Source organism: Strix aluco, chromosome 2 (genome assembly GCF_031877795.1).
Source record: "Strix aluco isolate bStrAlu1 chromosome 2, bStrAlu1.hap1, whole genome shotgun sequence".
In the NCBI taxonomy this organism is placed as follows: Eukaryota; Metazoa; Chordata; class Aves; order Strigiformes; family Strigidae; genus Strix; species Strix aluco.
The window spans coordinates 40,072,907-40,092,833 of NC_133932.1; the positions used below are offsets into that span (position 1 = coordinate 40,072,907).

Consider the following 19,927-nt stretch of genomic DNA (forward strand, 5'->3'; position numbering starts at 1 on the left):
TGTGCGTAATCTGCACTACTCAAGATCAAGAAAAATTACTGTGCAAGAAGTATTGAATAACTTCAAACTGTTTTAATGAACTAAAGCATATGTTGTTATAGAACAGTTTTAATCAGGTATGTGTTATGAATCTTGTAAAAATATAGTACAGGAGTAATTGCAGTGAAATACATTTGCCCTGACTGAACGTGATGCTATATCTGAAAATGGGGGCACATCTATCCATGATAGCTGGATAAAGCTTGTTTGTTTTGAACTTCAGGTGGGTTTAACTGCTAAGAAATACATTACAACTCATTGCCACTATACAAATAACTAATATGCCTAATAAGACAAAATGCCAGTGGTGTTTGAATGTTCTGAAATTCAGTTATCTAATTAGCTGTGGAAGTTCTGCTGGTTTTTTGGTTTTGTTTTTGAAGTTAAGACATTAAGCCAATTATCGGTATGATAAACTTTAGAGAAAATAAGCCAGCTTGCAACCTCTGGAGGGAGGAGGAAGCAGCTTTGATAGAAAGCAGTGGTTGATTCTTGGATGTTAACTTTTATTTACTTAGATGGTGCAAACTGGCTGACCTTTTTTTGCCAGCCAGTGAGGAGCTGGAATGGTTTAATTCTCCGAAAACCAATAGACATGGAGAAGAGAGAGCTAATTCAGAATCAAGAAGCTACTCTACTGGACTTGCGTAGTTACCTATTTTCTCGCCAGTGCACGTTATTAATCTTCCTGCAGAGGCCATGGGAGGTTTCCCAGCGAGCACTGGAGCTTCTTCACAACTGCGTGCAAGAACTCAAGCTATTAGAAGTGAGTCAGTGTAATATATTCCATTATGTGAATGATTTTATTCAATGATGATCTAACAGGATTTTTAAAGTTGAGATGTTGGTGACCAGAATACAGTAAGCACTGGCTGTGAGTTATCAAAATGATGCTTTAATAACAAATTGTAACAGTGCTACAGTTGAATGTTTCATCATGAGGATGTCTTTGGAAGGAGATTTTGGAGACATCACATCTGGAAACCAAACCTGTATTTAGTTAAACTATTCTAGTCTTCACCTGGAAAGTTACCTTCGTAAGATGGTAGATAATTTGTCTGCTTCTTCCCTGGATTTATTACTAGTCTCTTGAACTATAGTTCCCATCATTTAAATCTATAACAGTATTATATTGAAGAAGATAAGGCAGAGTGGTTAATGTGCTGCTATGCAGGCTAGTAGTCTGTAACAAAAAACAGTTTTGAATTAGAAACAGTATCTACAGTAGGACTTCTTACTGCCATGCCAGTTGGATGCTGCTTTGATTACCTTTTGTGGTTCTTACTGTGATTCCTTTTGGTGCCTGCTAATGCTTTTCTGTGTTATGCATGTGTGTCTGGCTGTCATGCAGTGACAGAAGGAAGAGATGGAAACGAGTGACAGTGCTCAAAGCTTTTTGTCATGTTGCATGCCTCCATGCTTTACCCCTCCTCCCTCCATACTTCAGTTTCTGCTGGCGGTTTTTAATCCTCTAAAGAGGCTTTATCTGGGATGTTGTACACTGATCATCTTCCATGTATGACCACAGATGTATGTGAATTGAAATACAGGAATAGGAACAGTGTAGTGTGTGTGAGAATATTTCTGGATTTCACCTTGTGACTCATCCATATCCTTAATCCCGTGGGTGTCTGCTTCTCTCTTAGTTTTATCTGTGCTATTATAACAGTAGCTGCTAACTTTTGCCTGTCTGACATTGTGGTAGCAAGTTCCATAAGTTCCATCTGTTCATCTACATTTAAAACCAGAAAATCTACTTCAGATGCATTGCTGACACCTTCATGTATTCTAAAACTAATATGTAATTCCCACAGATAGTATGTTTTTTGTGTGTGTTTTGTGGTTGCTTTTTTCTTTCCAAAACAAATACATGCAGCCTTCTAAATATCTGAATGACTTCCTGCAATTCCTCTTTTGCTCCACTCCAAGTCTGCCCTGTGCCTCCAGCATTAGGGGCTCTTCTCTGCACTGTCTCTTATTTCTGATACTTTTGTCTTGATGTGGTGATCCAGACTGAATGCTGGTGTTCAGGCAGTGAGACAGTGACACTTACCTGTGCATACCATGTAGTTATCCCTGTTGTGACCCTTTTTCTTAATACAGGCAAACCTTTTAATGTGCCTTGACACCACTGAAGACATAGCGGAAATCTAAACTGCTCTGTTCTTACGATCTTTCTCTTCCTGAAAATTCTTTCAGATCTTTATTTTTGTTTCAAATGCATTGTGCTTGCGTGTTGAACTTTCCTATCACATTAGTTAGTTACCTTGTTAGTAATTATTAAGTATACTAATTATTAGTTAATTTATTATGGGTTTCAAGACTTTCATAGTCTTTCTAAAAGGAACATTTTTGCATTGTTTATGAACCGGATTTTGAGACACAATTTTTGTGATATATTCCAGATCGTTATGCTTATCTTTATCTTGATTCTTAAAATATTCTCGTATCAAATTCTCCTGTCTCTTTCTATCATGTCCTGACTGATAATCCCTTCTTGGTCCTTTTTTTGTTTGTTTTTATCTCCATTCTTTAATTAGTTGTTCATGACAGATGTCTTATCCTTTGATTAACAGACATTGTTGTGAAGGAAACTTAGGCTAATTTATTTTATTCAGGTTTTTTAATCTACTCCTAGTGTACTTTTAATTTCAGTCTCAGTTAGATCTGATGTCTCCTTAGGAAAGTAGTAGTAAATTTACAGAAATTTTTCATAACTCTGCTTTCCTTAGGCTTGGTTTCCAAATTTTGGGAATTTTTCTAAGTACTAGTACCTATTAGTCCTCTTTTCCTTCTCTTTCATCTTGGTCAATGTATCAAATCTAGTTAATATAATCACTGTTTAGTTGCGTAGCTGTCCTTGTTTCATGAACTGATTTATATGACTTATTCAAGAGGTATCAAGAGTTGGCTTGTCTTTTGTGTATTCTTAGAGTAAGCTCTTCCAAGAGGCTCTGCTACGTTATATCAAGAAAAGTATTTTGCCGAAGTATTTTCTCATCTGACTAATGTTTATTTCCCAGTTAATTTTATCTGTTGATCTTCAGGTCTCTGTTCCTCCTGGAGCTTTGGATTGTTGGGTATTTTTGAGTTGTTTGGAAGTCTTACAAAGAATAGAAGGCTGCTGTGATAGGGCTCAAATAGATGCAAATGTTTCCCACACAGTTGGCTTATGGAGCTATGCCACTGAGAAGGTGAGCAAATGATGTGTTGCAGTTGTGGTGTTACAATTTTGTAGTAGACCATTTGTTTCGGTGGAACAGGTTTTTCCCTTTTTATGGTGGAATTTAATATGGGGTTCTGTATATTGTTTTGGATCTAGTATAGATGAGACACCCAGGTTTAAATCCCCTTTTTCCACTGTCAGATGAGGTCTGGGAATAACTAGAGTGTGTTCACCTCTGTGGTTCCCCCCCACCCCATTTTGATAATGACTGGCTAATTAAACTCCAGAACAAACTCTGTCCATGTCAACTAAGAGAGGGAGTATGAATTTCAGTTGTAGCAGGAGAAACTGCCCGGATTTGGATGCATAGAGATTACAGCAGTCTGTTTGCATAGTTTATTATTTCTTCAGAATGTTAATATGGTAGTAATAGACCCCTAACTTCAGTGAAGATGATACCCTTGGCAGCTTGTGAAAGAGTCAATTAAGTAATAATTTGCAATTTTTCAGTTACCACCCCTTACCATAAAATAAAAGTTGTGAAGTGGCCTTTTCAGTTTGGTTAAGCCCCTTCCCTAATTACATGAATGTCTTTTCAAGTTCCACTTACTCTGTTTCTATGAAAGAGATGGTGTCTGAGGTTGCTGCTGCCTTCCACTGTTGAAAAACAGTTTAGAAAGATTACAAACTCCAGAACCTACTGAAATAGCATGCTGTGATCTTTGTGGATATTTTTGAAGGCCAGCGTAAGCTCATCCTCTTGTTTGCATAGCCTATAGAATATTTTCTATTTATTTTAATCATAGTTTGTTCATATTTCAGTAGACTTAGGAATCCTCTAACTGAGGTCCTTGTCTTATTACAAAAGCAGAGAAAGACAATTTCACCTTGAGGAGTTACTGTTTAAAAAAAAAAAAAAAAAGAGGGGTGGCAGATCAAATAAAGGAAACAGAATTGTTTAAAGTTGTGATGGGTGTATCAAATTCTTCCATGCTCCTTACATGTTTCTATGGAAGGTGTGTACCGGGTTGGAAATGTTCTTCCTGTTCATAGCTCTTCTAACACAGAAGGTAAAGGGAAAAATTGCTGGATAATGAATAGCAGGAAGGTAGAAAAGACTGCATGGAAGAAATTTAGCAACTAGTGACAAAATTAAGTGGAACTTAAAAGGAAGAAAAGTTAATGGCCATCCCCATTTTATATGGTGTACGGTAATATGACAAGCTGAGACCTTTTTTCTTTTGCAGGCTTACCTTGGTAGTTGATTGAGTTATTGTAAATGAATTAGCCAAATGAGCAACAGAACTGAACTTCTTTAAGACAGTATCCTCTGCTGACTTCTGGGTCTCAAGTGCTGTCTAGAAGGGGGGGTTTATGGTAGTTGTGTGGCACTGTTTTAACACCATTAGCTATGCTAATCATCTCTTTTTCAAAAAGGTTTTCACCTGAATACAACACTGCAGGTGAATTTACAAGCTTGTCTAATCAGTGTACTGGAGACTGTCTGCATTTCTTGATTATATAGTTTTCAAAAATACAGACACAGTTATTAGAAATGATCTTCAGCGATAACTGCCAAATATCTCGGGCTTTGTCCATGTTCACATGGAAAAATAGAAGGATTTATTCCGATTAGGTGTTATGCATGTAAGGACATGTGTGTATATGCATGTGTTTTGACGTTGCATCAGTAACCTATATGCAGTTTAATTCTTAATAAAAGCAATTTGTACTGTGAGAATAACAGTTACTTTTAAAAGGTTCTCTACTTTCTTCACATGAAGCAACTTTAATACAGATCTTATAAGCAGTATAATGTGACAGCATTGGAAATGTATTGTAGGAATGATGTAATAGAATAAAAGGAGTGTTTTATATTGATTTTGTAGCCTACTGAAAACAAACATCTAGTTTCTCTTATAGTTAAAATCTTTGGGTTACCTGTGTGGACTTGTGTCAGAGAAAGGACCCAATTCAGAAGATCTTAACAGAACTGTTGATCTGTTAGCAGGGTTGGGAGCAGAACGCCCTGAAACAGGTATTACTGGGAATGCACTCATTCTTTCTAATAACTGACATTGTTTGAAATACATAGTGTATAAATACATCAGTAATTATAATTTCCAAGTATTCCTACATATATAAAAACATTGGTAGAACTGTTATCTCTTACGAGTTCTTCTAGTGTGTGTCTAGTACTTTAAATTATTAATGCATCTCCTTACTGTTCCAAGTATAAATGTTTCCATTAATACTCCATTTATCAGCATTTAGTTAAATAGTCTTGAGCAGTACTGGTTTTGAATAAAGTTTTTAATACTTTCAGACAAGTATTAAAATTATTTGAAAAAGAAGTGGAGCATCCTTGATTTGATGCAAATAGATAACCTGCAACTGGAGCTACAAAGTGATATTATCTGAGTTGAAGTGATATTATTTGAATGGCTGAACAATCAAATTCATTCACTCCTTGTGGATTTTAACACTTGCAAAGATATTTCTGAAGGGAAGAAGCTTTCAGATGTTAAATATGCTAGAACAATTAATATCTTTGAAGCATTAGCTGACAGGCTGATGCTTTACTTGTTCTTGCAGGTATGGTGATGTATGATTCTTAATTCAGTGCCATGGTGCCTGTTGTATTGATTTTAAAATGGGGGCTTTTTTGTTTTAGAAATATTGACACACATTTGGACTGTCAAGGACTTAAAGTGAGCACACTACTTCAGAAAAAAACTTGGTCTTGCTAACCATTTTCCTTTGAAGTACATTGTTTAAAGTAGTAAAATGTCTTTATATTACAGTATACTCTGTCACGCTGATTTATAAATCCAGCAGTGAGGAGTTGTGAGAATATTACTCTTGGCACAATATGGTATTTAAGTACAATTGTGTGTGTTTCTAGGTTGAGTAAGTGTTGTGAAATACTGCGAGGAGAAGTTAGTACAGTTACTGTACTGCTGCTTGCCTCTACACTGCTACCCTGAACATCATTCACATGTGCATGCACACACGGAGAGTTGTGAAACAGCCTTTCTTGATCTTATTTTAGAGCCTGGGAAAGAAACTCATGATCTGTCTCTAAGTGTTAGTGACGTTTCCCACATAAAATTGGTTTTAAGTTTTCTTGCCACTTTCTACTGAAGGGAAAAGGGGGGGTGTTATTAAAATAGGTGTGTATTTGTGACACCTCTTGTTCTGCTTTTTTCTAAAGCCAATGCCTCACAGAGCCCTTATAAGAAACTTAAAGAGGCCTTATCATCTGTAGAAGCTTTTGAAAAACACTACTTAGTAAGTATGAGTTTTGGTTATTTATATTAGTTTTGTGTGTTTACATTATAGACTAAAATTTTCAAACCTGAGAAGATAACATTGAGAATGTAAATATGTATTTTGGTGTCAAAGGTTATTGCTTACACACTGAACACAACAAGACTGATCTGTTTTACAACTGGAATCCTGTATGGGCCCCAAGTTTCAAATATTTGGATTAATTTTAATATTTACAGTTATGAGTTGGAGGTTATTGTCTGTAATTATGTATATTTCATTATTAAAAAAGCCAGTATCATGTCTATCATAGTCTGCTATCCCAAATTCAGCATTAATTGACTCTTCCCCAGAAGAATATTGATGTGTGAATTCAGCTTCCTTTTGAATGGTTTAGACTTGCATTTTGCAATGGGTGGTGCATGGTTTAAGTTATACTGTTGAATTTTTTTATGTAAATGGTGAGACATCTGTGGATAATAGGGTTGGAGTTGGCATAGATTGAAACATGAGAATTCTCATTGTGCTTTAATAGGTATGTTTATTTCCTGACAGCTCCCTTACTGAGGAGCCATTGTAATGATCTTCTGGGTTTTTTAAATAAAAGATTAAAAACCCCCTGACTGTCACAAGAGTGTGTTTGAGTTTTGGGGTCTGGTTTGTTTCAGGTTTTTTTTCCTTAAATAATTTTCTTCTGAAATTTCTTGTATTTGCAGTACGGCTCTTAAAGTTTTCTGGGGAAAAGTTAGAGGAAAACTGAGTATATTTTTTTTTTTTTTTAAATCTGAAAACTAGGTGGTACTTATTTTACAAAGTTGTATTGAAAGAAAAAGTCTCAAAAGATTTCATCTGAAGATACCAGGTTTCATTTTTATACTTCATTTTTTTGTAAGCTGGACCAAAACTAAAATCTTCAGAATTGCTAGCTGCTCTTACATATTCAGTTCCAACCTGCACCAGAAGATCTCTGCGAAATTCAGCAGTATCTTCCTAAATTTAAGAAACTAAGTGGGATCTGCAGAGTTTGCCAATGAAAGAATTGTCATTCCTGTTTGTATTTGACTGCACTTTTATGCAACAGAAATTCAGATATCAGATACACTCTAAAAGATTGTTTTCTATGTAGTTGTCACATAAATATATGCAATTTATATATACCCATATTTTATCCATGTATTCAGTGGAGACGTACATAGAGTTAGTTAAAATTTCCAGACATAGCTAACATAATTTATTTGCATTTAAAATTTTAATGAGTCTGGAAAGTAAAATGCAGCTTTTCAGACATGTTGAAAGCAAGAAGTGATGAGCTTTTATTACCAGAAAAGGCTTTGTTCTCATTCAATGGCTAGTCTCATGCAACAACTTTAGAATCTTTTGTAAGACTGTCAAATCTTCTACAAGCATGTTGGCTTGTACCTTAATTTGTGGGGAATGTAGCTTTTCATTTGTATGTGTAGCTGATGTCTAAGACCTCTCTGGTTATACTGATCTGTTAAGGAGTGATCACTTAGTTGATTGTAGGATATTGTTGTGAGTTCTTAAATAAAGAAGTGATTTTTCTAGGCTCTCCATAAGAAACATTAAAAATGGCCTAAGAAAGGCTTTGGGAGCTCATTTTAGGTTATTTTCCTGCCCCATAGGAATAGATAATTTCTGACAGATACTCTGCAAAATATTTAGGCAGTTGAAAGCTCTTAAGGAATTTGTTTTGAAGGACAGAGTAGTTCTTAATATGCTGAGTGAAGGAGAGTGAACTTCTGTGGAAGGTGACAGCCAGAAGAGGCTGTGGGTATGTAAATATGATGTGAAATGTTTTTATGTATCTGGCCAGAGATTATTATATACTTTAGAAAAAAGTTTGGTGGTGGTATATAGTGTGTGTTGTACCTGCTAATTTTGTGAGAAAGATTTTGTCACTGTTACTACAAGTTGAGGGTAAGGTGAGGAAGGTGATATGTAGACAGTGTGGCTGCATTGGAAATTAAGCTTAAAGATGGCTGAGAAACTTCAACGCGGGATTGCATAACTTCAAGCAAAATTCCTTTAAGGCACTCTTGCGAAAATACTTATCCCAATTGTAACTTAGCATTTTGTGTTTAATTTTATGTTTACATAGAGCAGACTTGCATATACTTGATGGTAGTATGTGCAGCTTTAGTGAAAGAACCATGTAGCATGTTCTGTATGTAGTTGATTTGTTTTGAAGTATTAGTTGTGAGTGTTTGAGGCAAGCTCTAATATTGTTCTAGATATGTTATGCTTTGGTGTATCCTGAAATTATACACTATGCAATCCTGCAGTGATAATCTAATGGCATGTAGTCACTGAGAAACAGGTGCTTTCAAAAAAAAGACAGAAGGATTCAAGTATAAAGAAGTGCTTGAAACTGTATCTCATCTATTATTTTGGTGGGTTTGAGTTGCCTTATCTAATTTTTAATAGGCTTTTTTCTTCTGCCATTTATAACACAGATATGGGATAACAATCAGTTGTAGAAAGTGAAGATGACCTGTTACAAACTCCTCTATATTGTGTGCTGGGGGCAAGGGGAAATCTAGGAAGTGACTCATTCTGGTAATTTTATGGTAGTAACTTAGTTACTGGCTATGAGTTTGTGTGAAATACCATTTAGCTACTAAAAAGATATATAAGCTTATAATAGTTTCTTTTCTTTTAAACAGGATCTGTCCCATGCCACCATTGAAATGTACACAAATATTGGAAGAATTCGCTCAGCTAAGCTTGTGGGAAAGGACTTGGCAGAGTTTTATATGTAAATGAATGTTTAAAATGTCTTAAATGCATTAGCTTTGAAATGTTTGAATATAATCCTTGATGAAAACACACTGTATTTAAAAAGGACTTTTTAAAACATAAACATACCCTAAGTTTCAGGCTGTATTTAAGCCTGATAATCGTGATACTTTCATTGAAGCATTTTCCTGCTTTAAAATTGTTGAGTAAGCATTTTTAGGTTAACTGTCAGAAGCTTGTGATGGTTCTTGTCACATTTGTGGGAGGTAGCTTCACCTCACTTGCTCTGACTTGGGATAGATCTGTATATGAAGCCTTTCATTGACATAGTATATTTACACTAATTACAGTTCTGCATGCTTAAGTGAACTGCATCAAGGTAGGCCAATACGTTGATCTGTTACCAGCAAAATAAAGAGCATAATGATTCACTGCATCGTGGTCTGCATTCATATGCAATGTTCCTCTCCCATCACCACTTTCTGAAAATATGTAGAGAGTTTTCCTGGCTGCAAAGGTTCTTATATCACTCTCTACTCATTTCTTTATTTTTAAAGGAGGAAGAAAGGTCCACAGAAGGCAGAAGTCTATCTTCAAGGAGCACTGAAAACTTACCTTGCTGAGGGCTGGGCACTGCTTGTTACACATACGAGAAAACAGTTAGCTGAATGTCAGAAACACCTTGGGCAAATAGAAAAGTATCCTCTAAAAGGCAGAGCCAGAAAAATCAAGACCAGAGAAAATGATACTTCTGATTGTTTTCTGACATATCCCTAAGTTTTATTTAACAGTAGAGACTGCCAAACATCAGACGGCTGAGTTGTTTCTTGTTTCCATTGTTGCTGTTCATTTGGGGGAGGGTTGGGTTATTTATTTTTTCATTTTTTTTTTTTTTAACATCTGGCTCACTTGAAACCTTTTGCATATAGTTGTGCTCTCCATTTTAAGTATGTCTAGGCTCTAGAGAGTGGCGCAACATGGATAGTGCGAAGTTTGTCATTAGTTCAGCAGATACCATAGAGTTTTTTTATGATTCTGTCATTATGGAAGTTTTTATGTGGTGCTGTTTTTTCATTGGTAAATATGGCATTATAATGTCTTCCTCTATTAAGGAGCTTAATTCCTGGGCTTGCTTTCTATAACTGCTACCACCTTTTTCCTGTATCTGACCTGGCAAGGGCTCTTCTGGTATTTGTAATGGTGACTTTTTCCAAAAGTTAAAACAGAGGCATGGAAGATGAAAATCTTGTGGCTTTGGTGTGGTGTGTGGTCTTTTAATATTTTTTGCTATTATTTATTTTTTATTTCTGGCTTTGATCTCTGCTTCAGAAGGGGAGTGGGAGTTGTTTGCTTTTAAGTTGTGTAAAAGCTCAGCCTTCAGTGTGTGAAAGAAATCTTTTCTGTAAATGCCACAGAAATGCTAAGTAATACTTTGAGAGAATGATTTGGCCCAATCCTAATGTTTGACAGGCTTCAAATTCTTCACTTTGATACTCTCTGCGTTATTTTCACACACCAACTTTATCCGCTACAACTGTACTTGTTTAAATATTAAATCTGTCTGTGCTGTACTGTTCCTACTTTCAGGATAGGAGGTGTGTGTGTAGGGAAGAGTCTACTGACTGGCCTTAGGTGTTTTGTTGTATTCTTTTTGGCATTAGAAACAGCACAATTTGAATTCTGCTTTTCATTTTAGGCTTATATGTTGTTGCCTAAATTTGGTAGCTAAATTAAGTAACTTGGTTCTAATCTGAACTGTTGTGCTGCATGCAGGATATTATGAACTATAGCAAAATGGCAGATTTTCATTATTTTTTTGGTGTTTTGGGGGAAGGGTGCTGCTTTCATTGGTGCCATAGTTGTAAATGGAATTCCTCTAGGTGTTCCAAACTGGGGTGGTTAGCTGAACAGAGTACTTTCTGCAGGACAGTTCTTGTGGAAATTGCAAGGAAAGACAGCTTTTCTTGAATGGTCTTTCTAGCTTTTTTCCAAGCTGTTGGGGTTTTTTTGGATTGTTTTTTAATTTGCCTAAGTGACAGTACTATGAATCTTATTGTAGCTGAAAATCATAGAATACCAGGTTTGAAGGGACCTCAAGGATCATCTGGTCCAAAATTTCTTGGCAAAAGCACAGTCTCGACAAGATGGTCCAGCACCCTGTCCAGCTGAACCTTAAAAGTGTCCAGTGTTGGGGAATCCACCACTTCCCTGGGGAGATTATTCCAACGGCTTGTTGTTCTCATTGTGGAAAATTTTCCTCTCGTGTCCAGTCAGAATCTCCCCAGGAGTAACTTGTACCTGTCCACATCTTTTTTGCATAGTGGAGACCAAAACTGAACACGGTATTCCAGGTGTGGCCTGACAAGCGCTGAGTAGAGTGGGATAATGACTTCCTTATCTCTGCTGGTGATGCCCTTGTTGATACAACCCAGCATCCCCTGGGCTTTCTTTGCCACAGCAGCTCACTGTTCACTCCTATTGAGCTTGTTGTCCACCAGGACCCCCAGGGCCCTTTCCGCAGAGCTGCTCCCCAGCCAGGTAGATCCCAGCCTGTGCTGCACTACTGGATTATGTTTTCCCAGGTGCAAGACCTTACACTTGTCCTTGCTGAAATTCATAAAGTTCTTGTTAGCCCACTCTTCCAGCCTATCCAGGTCTTCCTGCAGGGTGTCTCTCCCTTCCAAGGTGTCCACTTCCCCACTCAGTTTGGTATTGTCAGCAAACTTCATCAGGGAACACTTGATCCCATTATCCAGATGACTTATGAAGATATTAAACAGCGTTGGGCCCGATATCGATCCCTGGTGGGACCCCACTTGTGACAGGTTGCCAGTTTGAAAAGGAGCCTGTGGCTGTAGCCTGTCAGCCAGTTCCCCACCCACCACACAGACCACTTGTCTAGACCGTAACGCATCAGTTTCTCTAGGAGGAGACTCTGGGGAGCCATATCAAAAGCCTTGGAGAAATCCAGGTAGACAGTTGTGGGGGTTTGACCTTGGCTAAATGCCAGGTACCCACCAAGTCGCTCTATCACTTCCCCCCCTTTCCCCTTTTTTTCTCAATAGGGCAAAGAAGGGAAAGAAAATAAGATAGGAAAACAAAACAACCCTTGTGGGTAAAACAACAGCAGTTTTAATATAAGCAAAGCGAAGCAAAGGTCCGCGCGCGGAAGCAAAAAAAGAAAACGGGTTTATTCTCTACTTCCCATTAACAGGCGATGTTGGGCCTTCTCAGGAAGCAGGGCTCCAATACACGTAGTGGTTGCCTCGGAGGACCAAGGGTGACCCCACCTCCTTCCTCCTTTCTCCCAGCTTTATTCTGAGCAGACATCATATGGTATGGAATATCCCTTTGGTCAGTTTGGGTCAGCTGTCCTGGTTGTGTCCCCTCCCAAGATCTTGCCCACCCTGTCCCACTGTGGGGGGGAAATGTCAGAAAGAGCCTTGGTGCTGTGTAAGCACTACTCAGCAGTAGCCACAACACCAGTGTGCTATCAACACCCTGCCAGCTCCCAATATAAAACACAGCACCATGAGGGCTGCTACAGGGGAAAACCAATTCTGGCTCAGCCAGACCCGATACAATAGTGCCCACTGCTCACCCCACATCAGCCGAGCAGGTTACTGTGTCATAGAAGGCAATCAGGTTTGTCAAGCATGATTTGCTCTTGGTGAATCTGTGCTGGCTTTTCCCAATCACATGCTTTATTTGACTTGTGATAGCTCCGAGAAGGATTCGTTCCATAACTTTCTCAGGAATTAGGAAAGCTGAGCTAAATTCAAATATGTAGTGTATTTTGGGTTTTGTTCTTTTTTGGTTTTTGTTTGTTTGTTTTAGAACTAGACTTAGTGTAAATGTCTACCTCCTTTGAAAATTCTTATGCTGCTTTTAAACACTTCAATTTTTCTGCTTCAGTGAAAATGCTCTTAAAGAAACGAAGCCAATAATATTGCAGTCTTAGCTAAATATTTAAATGAGCATTTGTATCCCCAGCACTCAGAAGTATAAAGAATGTCTTGTGACTTAGTTATGATAAGTGATGCTCTAACAGCTGGCAGATTCTCAGCCAAGTGAACTGGAATATAATCAAATACTCAAGTTTAGTTCTAAATCTTGGGCAGCATAATGCAACACACTGGTCTTTAACTAATAAAGAATGAAGAAATCAAAGAATTTTCTATGCTCACTGATCTCTTTGGGTGGGGGAAGATTGAACAGGTTAACAATGGATCATATTTTAGTAGGTCTGCAAAAAGTAGAGAATATTCGCAGATGATAGTAAATCTTCCATTGTTTCTTTTGTAATGAAAGAGTGAGGTGATGATAAAAGCCAATCTTGTATTAAAAGATTAGAAAAGCAGTACTTGAACTGTCTCATTTTCAGTCAGATTTCTGAATGTTGTAGGTTTCTATTTCATGTTTCCTTAACTTTGTTAGTTATCTTCAAACAAGCAGCCTTTTAGCTGGTGATAATCACTTAACAGAAGATGAACGCAAAAGCTTTTGCCAAGAAATACTAGATTTTGCCAATCAGCAAGCAGAGAATCAAGGTAAGTCTAGTTCTTAAATACTTAAAACTTCAGCTGCTCTAATCTGATCTTTCCCTAAATGTAGAGTGGAAGGCTTTTTCTGATTGTTTTCATTACCTTGTATATTACTTCTGAACCAACATGGTTCTTTTCTTGTCACCTCCAGGACATTTATAAAACTTATGCAATAATTAGGAATAGTCAAAGATGAAAGGGTAATTAACATTTTCATCCTGAATACTGGAAAGTCTTTGTTTTCCTTCACTTATCTGTTTCTCTGCTTTGACAGCTCATAACTGATCTTGTGTTGGGTTTTTTCAATTCCTAACTTATCTTTGTCTCTGCATTGCTGGCACACAGATGACAGCATTGTGATGATACTTCTTTTGATGTCAGATCTGTTCCCATCCACTTGCAGCTTATTGTTTTGACCATTGTACTTCTCTTCTTCCTCCTGCTTCAGTAATACTTGTTCTCTGATATTGATCATAATTCAAATTCATACAGAATAATTCCTGTAGATCTGAAGACTGTTCATTTTTATGCAAAAGCTTTTCTTGATGAATGGATGTACCATAAGTAATATCTTATTTTAGACTTGCTTCTTAATTAAGTTTTGATATTGCCTCAGTGTTGGGTTTTGGAATCTAGAAAAGAGAATGAAAAGCCCTTGTGTGGTAAAGCTGATGGCTCAAGGCACCAGTCCAATCATTAATTTCTTAAACTTGTACTTACTCTTAATTTATGCGCTCTGGGAAGTTTGTCACTTTATACTACTGTGTTTGTCTAGAACGCTTTATGCAGTGGTGAAATGCTAAACTTCTCCTTAGACACTATCTCCTAGTTTAGTTGTCTTTAATAGCCTGAGTACTAAACTTGCAGTACATAAAACTGTTAGAAAACAAATCTCAGCATTCCTAAGTCTCATTGCTATGCAAGATAGAACTAAAATATTAAAGTATTTATTTGTTGTGAAAGGATTAATTGTGAGAACTTGTTGATCTGTTTAATTCTAGGGGTTAAATTTGTAGGAGAAAAGATTTGCTGATCTCCAGCAGCACTGGAGAAGAATAAAATCCCTGTTTTTATCTCTCCAGGTCAAAAGGTTATATTGCCTATGCACTCCTTTGCGCAGTTGAAAACTCTGCATTTTGACCCTCCAAATGCTGTTGTCCATGTGGGTGGAAAGTTGTCTATTGAGTTGACTTTGCTGAGCCAAATGCCCATCCCTGTCCAGGTGGATCAGATTGCCATCCATGTTCACTTCAGCATTGAAAAAAATAGTTACAGAAAAACAGCTGAGTGGCTCACAAAGCACAAAACTTCCAATGGTGTTATCAGCTTTCTAAATGAAGTTGCAGGCTTTCCTTTGTCAAGAAACAACTTGCCAGCACTGGAGCTATATGAAATGTACGAACGGAGTCCCTCAGATAACTCTTTGAACACTGCAGGAATTATCTGCAAAAATGTGCACATGCTACTCCGAAGGCAAGAGAGCAGCAGTTCGCTGGATATGCCCTCAGGGGTGACTCTAGAAGATGGGGCTCATGTGTTGAAATGCAACAACTTAATACTGGAACCAGGGGTCAATAAAATAACATTCAATACTCAGGTATGTTTTTGTATTTGAGTGAATGTAGCACTCGTGAAAGAAGAGCTAAGAGCACTAGCTGAGGAAGAGCATAGTGCTGGCAAGTGGTACCTGTATTGCTTCCTGTTACAGCTTGGGTGATGCCATTCTCATTGTGGCTTTCTTTTTTGTTGTTCTAGACCTTAATTTCTCTTGAAAGAAGGCCGTTGTGTTTGTGCCAAAATGTACAGGTGATTCTCCTGTTTGCAGTCATTCCAACACTTACTTTAAACTTCTTGGTTATTGCTGCTAAAAATTAAACTGATAAATTCATATGCAAGATAATGTACTACTCATGAAGTCTGCCTTTGCTGTTGAGCTCATTGAGAATAATGTTTAAAAATTTGGATGGTAATGCATTTTCTAGTCTTTAGTAAGTGACTGTGTGGTTAAATTTGGTTGATAGCCTGTTCTTCACTGTGGAGGGTGGTAGAATATTTTTTTCACTTGGTGGATGTAATAAAGCTACCTGCAAGAAGTATGACAAAGTTAAGCTCAGCTTAAAATATTCCAATTTAGAAGATGTCAGAATAAAAATTGCCCCCATTATTCATCTTAATCACATAAGATATGAAAAGACAAGAACATAAGGATTCTCTGCTACAGGAAGACTAAATTTGCGTGAGCAAACACCTGTGAAAATGGAGTGTCACCATCCAAATACCACCCTCAGAAAATGGATTACAGTCCTGCTTCAGCCATATAGTGTCTATATGAAACTCCCTCAATTCCTGACTTACACACGCACTCTAAATCAGCTTAATACTTAGAGTAATCCATTTTTTCCTCCCACTCTTCCCCAAGCTAGCTAAGTACTCCTGGTAATTGCTGAAATATTTGAGGACAGTGATGCTTATTGCTTCTGGTCACCTTGCATTGCTACTGGATGCATAGTAACTGGAAATCAACAGTCCTGTTGGGTGGCCTTGTGGTCGTGGTTTTTTTTTTGTTTTGTGGGTTTTTGTTTTTTTTAAACTGCTGCTCAATTCTGTGGCCTTGTACTCTGCTGATCTGTGGTTTGTTTGCTTGTTTTAATGAAATGGGGAAAGGGATTTACCTGCTGACTTAGTTTTAGGAAGTGAAATGCCAAGCATTTCCAAAAGCGAGACTCCACCATCTGTTTGGTGTTCCAGGAGTAGGAGCTTCTGGCCTCAATTATCATGTTGTTTTGTCCTTTGGGTTTCTTTAAATACTTTCTATCCCCCTCTCCACCTCTATAACCCTTCATAGCGAAGTATTTAGTAGACTTCAGTGCTACAGTAATGAACATCAGAGTAGGGAAAATTTGAGTGAGAAAAGGCTAAGAAATTCAGCGCAGCATCTGAATGATTAACAAGAGATGGGGCAGCACAATGAGGAATGCAACAAGTGTTTCATAGCTGCTTCATTTTCTGAGCATTATCCAGCATGTATATTGGAGAGGGTATGGATGCTATGAAGAGAGAAAGTTTTGCAGTCATGTATGGTGTATATATGGCTGCTACCTTTGCCATTTTTTAATTGGTTTAAGTTAGCTTTGGTCCCTTTTTGGTCCCTTTCTTTAAACTAATTTTCAAATAAGAATCTACATATCTGCTTTTGATGACTAAAAATTGATAGCTAGACAGAGCTGGCCAGGAGGTTTCTTTAGCATTCTTAGCACATTTTAAGTGCTCCACACCTGAGATTTTAACTTTCTCTGGTTTTTTGGGTTTTTTTTGTTTGGTTTTTTTTTTTTCAATTGTTAATTTCTATCTTGTCATAAAACTTTGTTTAGAGTGAAGCTTTCTATAGGCTTACATACTCTGCCTTTCCATTCCTCCAGCGCTGGGGCAGGAAGCACTAGTGTGATGTGCTTGGTACATGTGCACACACACATTGTGCAACCTGTGTGGATGGCAGGTATCTCAAGTTGAGTTCAGGTCCCTGATGATACAGTGTGAAGTGGCAATAATGTCACTTGAACTACCTACTAACCTAATTTTTTAGGATTCTCATTCTTTCAAAGGATTGGGACAAGTTTATGGGATTTGGAGATGTCAGAGGTCTTGGTGGCTGCAAATGTAGTTTTCTGTAAAAATATATCAGCATGTATGTAGAACTGGATTTCAGGTGAAGGAGCCTTACTAGAATAAAACTGTTAGAGACTGTTCTGAGCAGGCATTTTGGCTTAGTGGGATCAGGAAGCAATCTGAAACCATGGAAGAAGAGATACGGGTGAAAAGCTAGATATCGCTCTGCATTAAATTTGTCTTTTTCTGCATGCTTTTGGTGGCTATTGGAGGATGGAGAGCCTTAACACTTATAACTTTGCTATTTTCCCAACCTTTCTTTCTTGAAAGAACTTTGCATGGGAAGACTGTTCAATGTGAATCTTAAACTTAACTTCATACAGTTGTTCAAAGCATGACTTACGTGTCCTTAAATGAAAAATCTGACTGTGTTACAAATTTGACAGTGTATTACTAATAACATGGTGAAAACTTCTCTAGATTTGAGCTGCAGTATTTACAAAATATTTACTAAAAATCCATTATGATTGTAGAAGTATATTGTGTCTCTTCTGGATTACATAGCTGGCCAGAGGACAAAAACTGATGACAACTTGTTTTCTAAATTTTCTTACAATAATGCTTAATTACACTAATTTTGCAGAAAGAGGAATGACTGTGCTTGTAAGGTGCAGAGGGAGTTTGATTCTTTCCGTAGATCTTAGGCTGATGATTAGCATTATTTATGCTGATAGCAATCTTCCAGTGTATTTTTTTCAAGCTTTAAAAGAGATCCAGAAAGCATTCTCTAAATTCTTCAGACTGATATTCCCATCCGATGTTGAGGTTTAAAGTATATATATATTATGAAATACTCTACTTATGCTTTTCTGTTTATAAACTATTCAAGGAATAAAATTTAGTGACTTTAATTTCAAAATGTATAATACTGAATTTCAGTCAGGATTTGCTTTGTAAATAACTGTAAGTGAGGTTTGAATGTTCAGTTGTTACAGCTTTTGTCCATAACTTCTAATCTTATTCTTTAGATTTAATTATACCCAGCATCAATATTTATGTATTACACTTGTTAAAATGGCACATGGAAACAGAAAACATTTCCCATTCCCCAGCACTGGCAGCTAAGAGCAAATAGAATCAAGAATAAATATATTAGCAGATGTTACAGATTTGCTTTTTATGATGTTATTAAAAAACATCCAGAATCCCATTATTCAGAGTAAGGGAAGAGTTTGAAATTAAATATGTATGTATTACTTCTTTGTAAGCATTCACTCGGTGTGGGGTGGGGAGCATGTGAAATCAATAGCTTGAGCTGAAAGCTGTGCCTTATATAAACGTTGTAGGATTTTATGAATGTTAGCCAAATACGCACTTCACTGCTTGCTAAATATCATTTCAATACTTAATAAATAAAATTATGTTTTAAAGTATGTGGCACTTGGAGGGGGGGAAAAAACCCAGCCAACAAACAAGAAAAAAAGCACCCCAAAATAACAATTTGACAGCATAGCTACTATATTAGTTATTCTGATTATTGGTACATGTTACTTACGATGTTTTTTCCTGAATCAGCCAGCACTCTAGAGCTTCTATCTCCATGGGGCAAATGGTGCCTCTTTTGTAAAAATCTTGTCACTGACTCGGAAAACAAAGTCTCTCATTTTAATTTACAAATGCAAAGTATCTGATAAAAATAAGCTGAAAACATGCTGTTCTTTAGCAGAGGGTTTGTTCTAGAAGTATTTCCTAAATTGAAAAATCCGTTCAAATGTTTTCTTCAAAGGCCAAAGAACCTGGGACATACACGCTCAGGCAACTGTGCACTTCAGTGGGAAAAGTACAGTTTGTCCTTCTTCATATTTACCCAATTGTGCAGTATGATGTATATTCTCAGGAGCCCCAGCTAAAAGTGGAACCGATGACTGGTAGGTACAGTTGCTATGCTGAAGTTGTTTTAATGATTTCTGTTGTACTGTTGTGGGCCTAGATAAAGCATTTTCTGGCTTGAATGTTACTCAGATTTTTTTTTGCCTTACTCTTAGTTAATTTTGAGTCAAAAATAAATTCTAACTCTTCAAATTATTCATCAAGTATGCTTTGTCAATGGTGGCAACATCTAATTCCAGTGCTTGGCTGTGAAACATGTAGTGTCACTTAAATATCAGGTATGATTTGGGCTGCCACACTGATTAGAAGTGAATATTTAAATCTGTAATTGACTGAGCTCCTTATTGGTTAGTTCTGTGACGCTGCAGTCTCTGGTATTTATGAGAAACAGGTAAGAACTGGGATTCTCTACTAGAGGTGAGAATATAAACTTATTAAAATTTAATACTGAATGCGTCCATTGGTTTCATGGATGGCTGAGCATTACTTGGTGTAGAGTTTATTTATAAACGGAAGGTAATAGTGATTTTGTTTTCAGGCTATTGACTGAGGCAGTTGAGGAGCTAACATGCATTTTATGCCTTCATTCCAGTTACAGGGCTTGCAATGTGTGGTGAAGGAAGGGCAGGCATATTGGGCATTAATCAAATTAGCT

At 37.2% G+C, this 19,927-nt stretch overlaps 1 protein-coding gene across 2 annotated transcripts in view; it reads left to right on the forward strand.

The window, feature by feature from the left end:
• The window catches only part of TRAPPC10 (trafficking protein particle complex subunit 10), a 45,989-nt gene that overhangs the window by 16,282 nt on the left and 9,780 nt on the right, over positions 1-19,927 (forward strand). For both annotated transcript variants that reach the window (XM_074814477.1, XM_074814478.1), the window contains 9 exons: positions 558-805; positions 3,087-3,233; positions 5,129-5,243; positions 6,420-6,496; positions 9,160-9,251; positions 9,790-9,930; positions 13,670-13,782; positions 14,859-15,373; positions 19,169-19,310. In XM_074814477.1, coding sequence (XP_074670578.1) covers positions 558-805; positions 3,087-3,233; positions 5,129-5,243; positions 6,420-6,496; positions 9,160-9,251; positions 9,790-9,930; positions 13,670-13,782; positions 14,859-15,373; positions 19,169-19,310 — 1,590 coding nt within the window. The remainder of the gene's footprint in view (positions 1-557; positions 806-3,086; positions 3,234-5,128; positions 5,244-6,419; positions 6,497-9,159; positions 9,252-9,789; positions 9,931-13,669; positions 13,783-14,858; positions 15,374-19,168; positions 19,311-19,927) is intronic.